At 43.2% G+C, this 8,972-nt stretch overlaps 1 protein-coding gene across 1 annotated transcript in view; it reads right to left on the bottom strand.

Moving 5' to 3' along the window:
* Positions 1-8,972, bottom strand: part of PAH (phenylalanine hydroxylase) — a 36,502-nt gene that overhangs the window by 4,653 nt on the left and 22,877 nt on the right. The window contains exons 5-10 of the mRNA XM_009076989.1: positions 7,617-7,684; positions 4,709-4,905; positions 4,238-4,373; positions 2,882-2,951; positions 1,401-1,457; positions 153-248 (exon numbers count right to left, since the gene is read on the bottom strand). Of these exons, the coding sequence (XP_009075237.1) occupies positions 153-248; positions 1,401-1,457; positions 2,882-2,951; positions 4,238-4,373; positions 4,709-4,905; positions 7,617-7,684 (624 nt within the window). The remainder of the gene's footprint in view (positions 1-152; positions 249-1,400; positions 1,458-2,881; positions 2,952-4,237; positions 4,374-4,708; positions 4,906-7,616; positions 7,685-8,972) is intronic.

Here is an 8,972-nt window from a genome sequence, read left to right on the forward strand (position 1 = left end):
CCTACACATTTACCAGAGCTCTCAATGAGGCATGACATTTCATTCATGCTACTTCCATACTAAAAAGCATGAATGAAAATAAGGATTCAAACAAATTCAGAAGAGAAATTTGAGCAATTATAACCATCTTTGACATGCTTTCTAGAACACACCTGCAGCTCCCCAAATGAAGACAGCAGCCCTGCACCATATGCCTTGAGGGAATCGCCTTCCTTGCATAGTCCAAACTCCACTGTAAACCAATAAACCTGGCAAGAAAATGAGACAGAAACTTATGATTCCTTGATCAAAAAGAGGTGTTCACCATATATTTGAATATATTTGGAGTTTGCACTGCTATTTAAAATGTTGTCAAATAACAAGTGTATAAATACAATAAATGTCCCTGGGGACTGAAATTCCTCTCCTGGAAGGGGCAGAGCGCTAGATGCTGAGTGCCTGAGAAGCAGCTCAGTTCCCTGACACAGTTCTGATTTACCTTGCTTATCTTTGTCAGCTGATCACAGGCAATGAAATTATAGCAATAAAGCTCCGTTTTGGCTGGCCAACCCAGTGGAAGTTCTTTAGAAAGGTCTGGGTCCGGTTACACACAAAGGGCATCTAGCTGCAGCAGCAAGAGGGTGAACAGGCTGTTGAGTGCAGTAGTGAAGTAAGACTGTGTGTGGCCTAGTTGGACTCCCTGGTCTGTTGTTTTGAAGGGATACTTGCCCTGGCTCAGAAGAACTACATATCTATCAGAACCATCAAAGCAAGTAGAAGGCTTTGCCCAGGTGGGTTTGCACTGGGGACACTAATCTCTTAGGAATATCTTTGTTTTTATTGGAAGTTTGCAACTCTGGGTCTCAGTAGTCTCAGAGTAACCTTCAGGTGAGCCACATTGACTGCAGAGGACATTGGGCTGCCCAGGGAGATGGTGGATTCACCATCCTTGGAGGTTTTCAAGATGAGACTGGGTGTGGCACTTAGTGCCACCGTCTAGTAACCACAGTAGGGTTGGACTTGATGATCCTTGAGGTCTTTTCCAACCCAGTTGATTCTATGACTCTATGATTATCTGCCTGGCAGAGTGGAATAGATGCTTGAAGGTAGAACAGCTACTGAAGCTGCCTCCTGCAATTTCCCATGGGAATGTAGTAACACATAATCTTTTCTTTCCCAATATGTTTGTGCTGGAGGAAATCTTGTCTGGGCTTCTGTGTTTAATCACAACCATCACATTGAATAAGGGATGCCCAAGCTATTTTCCTTTAGTGCAACTGTTTCAGGGTGGGGTTTTCCAATCACGGTCTTCACTCTGTTCCCATTCAACTCTATGGGAGTTCTATCAGTGACTTCAGTGGCAGCAGAATTAAGACAACACAGGGCACTTTGGAAAATTGAGCCCTCATTTATTAAATTACCGTAGCAAGTTTCTCGATGAAATCATCTGGAGCTCCCAGAGATGCCAGTCCAATTTCCTGTAACAATAAACCATTATTCTTCAAGCTGTTTATTGCAAACATTCTTCCTGTCTCATCTTATGTAATTGCTCACATTTTAAATGTTACCATTGCTTACTACCACACACTAATGTTTACAGGACATGTTCCTATCATGCAAGATCAATTTGAAACCAGAAATCTCTCCAAAAAATGAACAAAGGGGCTTGTCCAAATGTCATTTACAAGGCATGATCCTTTGTGCCTGGTACAAAGCCCATTGAGGTCAAATAAAATTTTCCTCTTTCTCTGACAGGCTTTTGATCAAGTCTACAATGCACATCTGAGAGAATGATAGGGACAAAGGGAGGTAAATCAATCACACACCTTACATATTTCTCTTTTTATGATGGGCCCAGATTAAAGGAGTTTTCCTGGATCCTTAAATGAGCTGTTTTTTCTGAATGACAGGACATGATTTGAAAGAGCTTATTATACCTTGTGAGCTAATGGGGGCGTTTCTGAAAGGTATGCAATAGTTGGATTCAGAAGACAGACATAGAAGACTAAATATAGAGCCAGGTTCCTTTCTCAATTTGCTCTGGTGAGGACTGCACAGTAAAAAAGTCCCACTGGCCTCCCACACACACATCAAAAACATTGGAGCAGCCATCACCATGTCAAATCCCAGTAAGCCAAGGTACAATAGGGCTTGTCTTGAAGGAAACCCCAGTTCTGGGACAGGGCAGAGCCTGAAAGTCTAATTCTGAAGTTAGAACTTACTAACTACACCAAATCAGCTTTTGACTTTTGAGAAGTTACATCGAGTCCATTTTTCCTTCCTTCCTTCCTTCCTTCCTTCCTTCCTTCCATCTCTTTATGACTTTATGACTTTTTCTCTTTGCATGTTTTCATGTTTTCTGGTAAGATGCAACCGAAAGTGTACTCCTTCACCGAGGTTTGGCTTCTTTTCCAGAGGCATTAACACTACCAGAGAGAAAGCTTCTCTCCAGCCTTCTCCCATGCTTACAGTTCCTCACTTTACTCAGTCTCCTATGTGGCTTCAATAGAAAACAAACACCCAAAAATCTCCACTTTCCCTAACATTTGAACAGAATGGTGGGGTAATAATTCATCTGACTCATGAGGTATGTAATGTTGCTCAGAAGGATCAATATCTGCAGAAAGTTTTTGAGATGATGGTTTCACAAAAAAAAACATAACTCACAGAAGACAATGTTTGGAGTTGGAGTTTATGAGTTCACCTAAGTGATTTGTGTCAAGATTTCAAGTAATAAATAAATCATCTCAGATACTCTTAAACAGTATGCCTAAAGGTGAATCCACAGAAACCTTCACAGGTCTTGAATCATCCTCTGAATGACTTAGTCTTTGGTGTGTTCAATTAGATAAATAGTATAGTGTATATATATAAATAAAAGTATAACCACTGAGTAACTTACCTGGGAAAACTGAGCAAAACTGGGATCAGCGAAAAGAGGCACATGTCCTAGCAGCTCATGACAAATATCACTGCAGGAAAACATGACATCTGAGTAACTGTGATTCAGGAAAAGTCCAGCAATGCTGGATGAATGCCCTATAGTCAGCACATAGTCAAGACCACAGTGCATTTGCTCCTACCAGCAAATAATGCTCACAGGAAAACATTTTGTTCTCAAATTGTTCTCATGATGGAAATGCTTACAAACCTCTAGGTTTTCAGTGCTTTTGCCATCACATGTCCCTAGGGGAAGGATGACAATTTCTTTTTCCTGATGGAAGAAAACTATCCATTCAACTGCCCACCCAGCTCAAGAAAGCCCAGAAAAATAATATCCCACCAAAGAAAACATGGACTTTTCAGTCTCAAGGACAAGAAACCTCTTTATATGAAGCTCAGGCTACTCATATGATTCACCACAATGTCAACATGTACCTCAAGAGCTCATCTCCAGTTCCTGTTCAGGCCTACAGCCTCCCACTGAGAGGTGAAAGTTCTCCCTTCCTCAGGTAGGACTATTTCATCACTAGTTGAACTTCACAGCTGGACAGACAGGTTTGGGGAAGAACTCACCTAGGGACTGTTAGAGTTTTCAAAGGCAGAGAAGTGATTTGGTGAGATGGAAAGGGGGGAGACCTTGCTCCCAAGAAGGCCAGGTCTATGGAAGACATTCAGCTTGGCTTTGCATAGGATGAGAATGGGGTAAGCAAAAGGAAAATCAAAAGAATGAAGAATAGAAAAAAAGAAGGGAGAAGAGATTGCAGAAAGAAGTAGGAGGCAAAGAAACAATAAGGGAGGGGAGGAAGAATTTTAACAATATGAAGCAGAATAAGAAAACTGTTTTGAAGATGGCAAGTGGCAAAGGACAGTGGATAGGAACAGAGAGAGAGACTCCAGCATCAAACTGAAATAGGGATGGGTTCAGTGGTCTGTGCTTCCCCTATCTTGTTGCCAGAAGCTTGCTTGCAACTTGTTGGGTCATTCCTGCACTAGATTTCACACCACTATTTGGGTGCTAATAGCTAAGCTAAATGTCTTTGTACACTGCTTTCACATCCCAGCCACCACACAAGCATGCCTTCAGTAGCAAAACTCTCTCATCTGCCCCAGGAGAACTTGCAGAAGAGGATGCAGATTGTTAAAAAGACTAGAAATCTTCCAAAAATATTTTCAGAAGAGAGCAGTCATTTGGCTGTTTTCTGTTAGCTCTGTTCCCAGGAGTGCTCCAGAGTCCCACATGCTTATTATCCACTGCACTGGCCCTGTTGTTAGTCTGGTGCAACTTCACACACCTTTTCTGTGCCAAAGTACTTACGGCTCTGGTGTGTACATGGGTTTGGAGGCATGGCGAATGTACTGCGTGGAGTGGAATACTCGGAAAGCCAGCCCAGCCAAGAAATCCCGAGAGGAGAGCAAGCCTGCAACAGGACGCAGGCGAAATCCAGTGCAGGCTGAAGGGACAAAAAATAAGGCATCTTAAAAACAGCTAATATGTTTAATTTATGCTTATCCAGACTCCTCACAGTGGAAAAAAAGTTCGTTAATTGTTTTCTTTGTTCTCCTTATGTTAAACAGAGTTTAATTGTGAAAGAACAGAGGATTCCTACCCATGTATAACACCAGCACAGTATCTGAGCATCTGTGCCATTGTATCCCTGGAAGCATTAGAGAGGGACATGGGACACAGCCCAAGCACCATAGGGAGCCTGTGATAAAGCAGGAACCACCCACACTGATGGCTGGGGCCTCTTATTTCATTTGGTCATTTTAGGTGCTTCAAACTTACACTGCAAGAATTTTGAAATGTCTTCAAGCTGGGGAATGTTGTCCTCCCTGTAGCCGCAGTACTTCTCCAGTAGTGGGAACACGTGGTTATGTTCATAGCAAGCATGAGTTGGATAGAGGCTCTTCAGCTCCCTGAAGACAGTGCCCCATGTTTTCTTTTCTTCTTCCGTATAGGTGACACGAGGAATAGGTTGGCCACTAGAAAGAAAACAGATCTCCTCCATAACGGTGATAGAGAATATGTCCTATGCCACCAGCTTAACATGGGCTAGCTGCTGGTGCAGAAGGGGAGATGTCTTTGGTCTGATATGCATTTGCAAAAGGAGCCTCACTTGCCCCTAGCCACTAGCTGGGAAGGACTTTCCTGACCTTGTCTGAAATATTGGCCTTTAGACAGCTCCTTGCATTCTTGTGTTAAAAATAAACTACTGGTTATTTGGCTTATCAAGATGTTATTTTTAAAATACTTGCTGGTTGTTGGCTTCAATTGACATGCATTTTTAGATATCAAGTAGCTGTTGTGTTTCTTGCTCTAATGTGCATTATATCAATTGTTGTTGTAACAACAGAGAAACCATCAGCTCCATAAAACTCTGTTGGAGCAGCAGAGAAAATCCGATCTGTGCTTTATGCTGTAACAGATGCAGACTCCAGCCAGTTGAACTTTTTATAATTGTAAGGAGTAAATTCGAGTCAAATCCCACCCTCAGGCCTCCATGTGCTTAGCTCATGTTGAAGCTCACAGGAATTATACCATGACAAGCAATGCAGTTTGGCCTCTGGTGAATAGCCAATTCCTTAGCAATAATGATAGGGCCATAGGTGAATCCAGCAGCTTTGAAAAATCAAAGGGTTTTAAGTGACCTAATAGGGTTAACATCACTGCTGGAATAATGCTGGAGTTTTCCAAGCCCCAGAGCCCCATTGTTAAACTCTTGATGACACCCCACCATCTCCCATTCCCTCATTTTTGTCTTGAGCCTCAGGGCACCTCCTCTGGAGAACCATCATTTTCTGTTTCTCTGTATCAGCCCTCCTTGATCTGTGGAGCCTTAAACATCATGTTGTGTTATGAGGATTGCCAGGAGATTGTTATTCCTAAAGCACTCCTAAGTAATCCTCAACCACCTTCCAGGGCTGCAGGGGGAATCTATGGCTTAAAAACCTTTCAAATTTCAGTGAAAAAAAAATCAGGGATCAATGGGGCCAAAAGCAAAGGAAGGCAGATGGGAAAGGCAAGCAAAGAAAAGTCAGGGAAATCAAGCATCCAACAAAAAAATGAGTAAATCTATCGGGACAGGAGGCAAAAGAGCAAAGTAGAGGCAAACAGCATAAAGAGGACAAAATAGGTGCAAAAGAAGGGATATAGAAAGTGATTGAAATGATGATGAAGAGTACAAGACAGGCAATCACCAACTCATCTCACCTTTGCAGCCTTTGCACCTTTGCACCTTCATGACCTAAGCACATTTGCCTTTCCAGGTACTTCCTATGAAGCCTGATATCTTTGGTTGTGCCTCTCCTCCTGCTCACTTCTCTCTATCTCTGTCCCCATGTGCTGGAGAAAACCTCTGACAACTCCTTCCCAATTTAGATCCTGAAAGGTGTGTCCAGGTGTAGCACCCAGAGCAAAGACAGATCTACCTCACCCTCATGAATTAGTATCCAAAGTCACAAAACCCACATGCCTTCTTCCCATGACCCCCAGAAGCTTTCACACCCTGTGTACTGCTTTGCTACTGAAAGGCATAATTGGAAAGTCCAAGAACCTCATAGAGAAGGTTGGGATATAAGTCTAGGTCTGTATTTGGCTCTGTTTCCATTACGTCTGAGGATCTGGATAACAGACTAAATATTAATTAGTTACATCTTGGAATATAATGGTTTCAGCTTGAATTTGGGGGGAAGGAGGTTGTTAACATGTTTACTGTTTCATTTCTGTGTAGGATTTGGTGAAAGCCTGTGAACTAGATCCTAGAATTTGCTATCCATTATGCGGGAAATGTAAATCTTCTGTGGCTTATCTGTCAATGGACACTAGATCCATTCACTTCTGGGCACAAAGTCTTACCCAAATTTTCTGGCTATAAACTGGGCTCCTGGCTTTTTTCACCTGACATTTTGCACTTTCCATCAATCAGTCCAACTTTGTCTCTCATTTTGTTATTAGATTATTAGCTCTTTGGCTCAGGGACTATATTTTCATCCTGTGAAAAAGTAGAGCCCTAAATGTACAACGTATGTTACTTTTTTCTTTGCAAACACAATTTTTACAAATCCAAGCAAGAATCAGGCCCTGTAGTACTGATCTATATGTGTGACTGGCTCTGGGAACTGATTTTTTTCTGGTACAGATCTGATCACTGAAAGCAATCAAGCAAGCCTGTTCTAACTGAATTTATCATATCCATTTATTTCTCTTGGGAAATGAGAGCCCAAATTTCTGATTGCAGCTGGATCAGACATGATAGGAGTAGAGCAACAGACACTGGATTAGCATCAGAACCGTAAGTTATTCATTATTTTAATAGGGTATGCAGCTCCTGCTTTAATGTAAACACTAAACACTCCTCCCCAGCCCTGGTCTGATGGGGAGAATACCAGAAGCATCTTTATTCAATGCTCAGGTCTTTGTAGTAGAAACAGTCTGCTGCTCAATTAGACAACAAAGCCAGGGAAAAGGGGGCTTTGTGGGGAAAGAAGGGAGGCAATATTCTCTTCTGAACATGTGCCTGGAACAACAAACTTTTGTTTTGCTGTGGTTTAGGGATAAATGCAAGAACAGGAGGCAGAGAAAAGCCACCAGCAGGAGGATGCTTGTGGGAAGACAGGGATTGCCAGCAAGATGAGCACCCTAGGAGAGGGCAAGAGATGTGGGTTTGCTTTCTGCCCATGCTCTGAGTACTCACTGTCTGTAGTTGTAGGCAATATCTGCAAACTCCTTCCTTCGGGCCCTGTACACAGGATCTTTGAAGCCCTGAAGAGAAACAGTGATGATAGTTAGTCCATGCATAAGTGTAAATGGTGAACAGCCTTCCTCTCACTGAGCACCCTCAGGCATGGCTGGTGCAGTCCAAGAAGTGCAGGAAGGGCAGGGAGGAAGCACCTCCATCCTACCAGGCTCTGCTAACACAGGGCACCACTCCTTCCCGGGCTGCAAAGCCACCAGAGCAGCCTTTGAGCCACAGCACATCTTGCCCCAGAAGCCCTTTCATTTTCTCATTTCCGCTTGCTACAGAATAGGGAATCCTGCTCCTTTACAGCAATGAAAAGGTGCTCCCAGCAACAGCAGCACACAGAATTAACAGCACTCAGATAACCAGGCCCTTCTGGTTTCTCTTGAAGCTTGTTGTTTCTGGCACAGCTGGGCTGCTCTAGAGAGGCAGAGTCAAAACACATTAGAAACATATTGATCAACTCAATCAGACTTTTTAGGCGGATTTTCAGTGTGAACCGCACTTAAAAGTGCTCATTTTCAAACTGTTAGAGGAACAGTAGGCACTTAGCAGGCAAACCCCCCCCATTTATACTACAAATTCAACCATTTGAAGGGAATTAATGACTACAAAGAATGTCTCATAGACCTAGTGGTTGGGAGCTTGACCTTTGCAGTTAATTACCAATAAAACCAAGGATAAGAAACAAAAACCTCTAAATCTTCATCTGGGATAACCATTCTCCTACCCGAGTGTGCCTGCTGTTTAGACCAAAAGTTCCTCAGGGCTGGGAGTGCCATCTACCACCTCAAGTGTAGAAACATCCTTCCAACCTAGGATGTGTTTCTGCATGGCAAACAGCAACAGCTCACTGTGCACTGCAGCAGTTCATAAATATGATATACTGCGTGCAGTTCTGGTGTCTTCAACATAAGAAGGACATGGAACTGTTGGAGGAAGTCCAGAGGACAAAGTTGCTAAGAGAACTGGAGCATCTCCCCTATGAAGACAGGCTGAGGGAGTTGGGGCTGTTCAGCCTGGAGAAGACAAGACTGCATGGAGACCTCAGAGCAACTTTTTGATATCTGAAGGGCCTACAAGGGAGCCAAAGAGGGACTCTTTGTTGAGAACTGCAGTGATAGAACAAGGGGTAAGGGGTTCAGACTGAAGGAGGGGAAATCTAGGTTAGCTATCAGAAAAATGGTTTTTACTCTAAGGGCGGTGAGACACTGGCATAGGTTGCCCAGGGATGTGGTGACTGACCCACCCTGGCAGTGTTCAAAGCCAGGCTGGATGAGGCCTTGAGCAACCTGGTCTGGTGGGGAGGTG

Source organism: Acanthisitta chloris, unplaced genomic scaffold (assembly GCF_000695815.1).
Source record: "Acanthisitta chloris isolate BGI_N310 unplaced genomic scaffold, ASM69581v1 scaffold16746, whole genome shotgun sequence".
NCBI lineage: Eukaryota > Metazoa > Chordata > Aves > Passeriformes > Acanthisittidae > Acanthisitta > Acanthisitta chloris.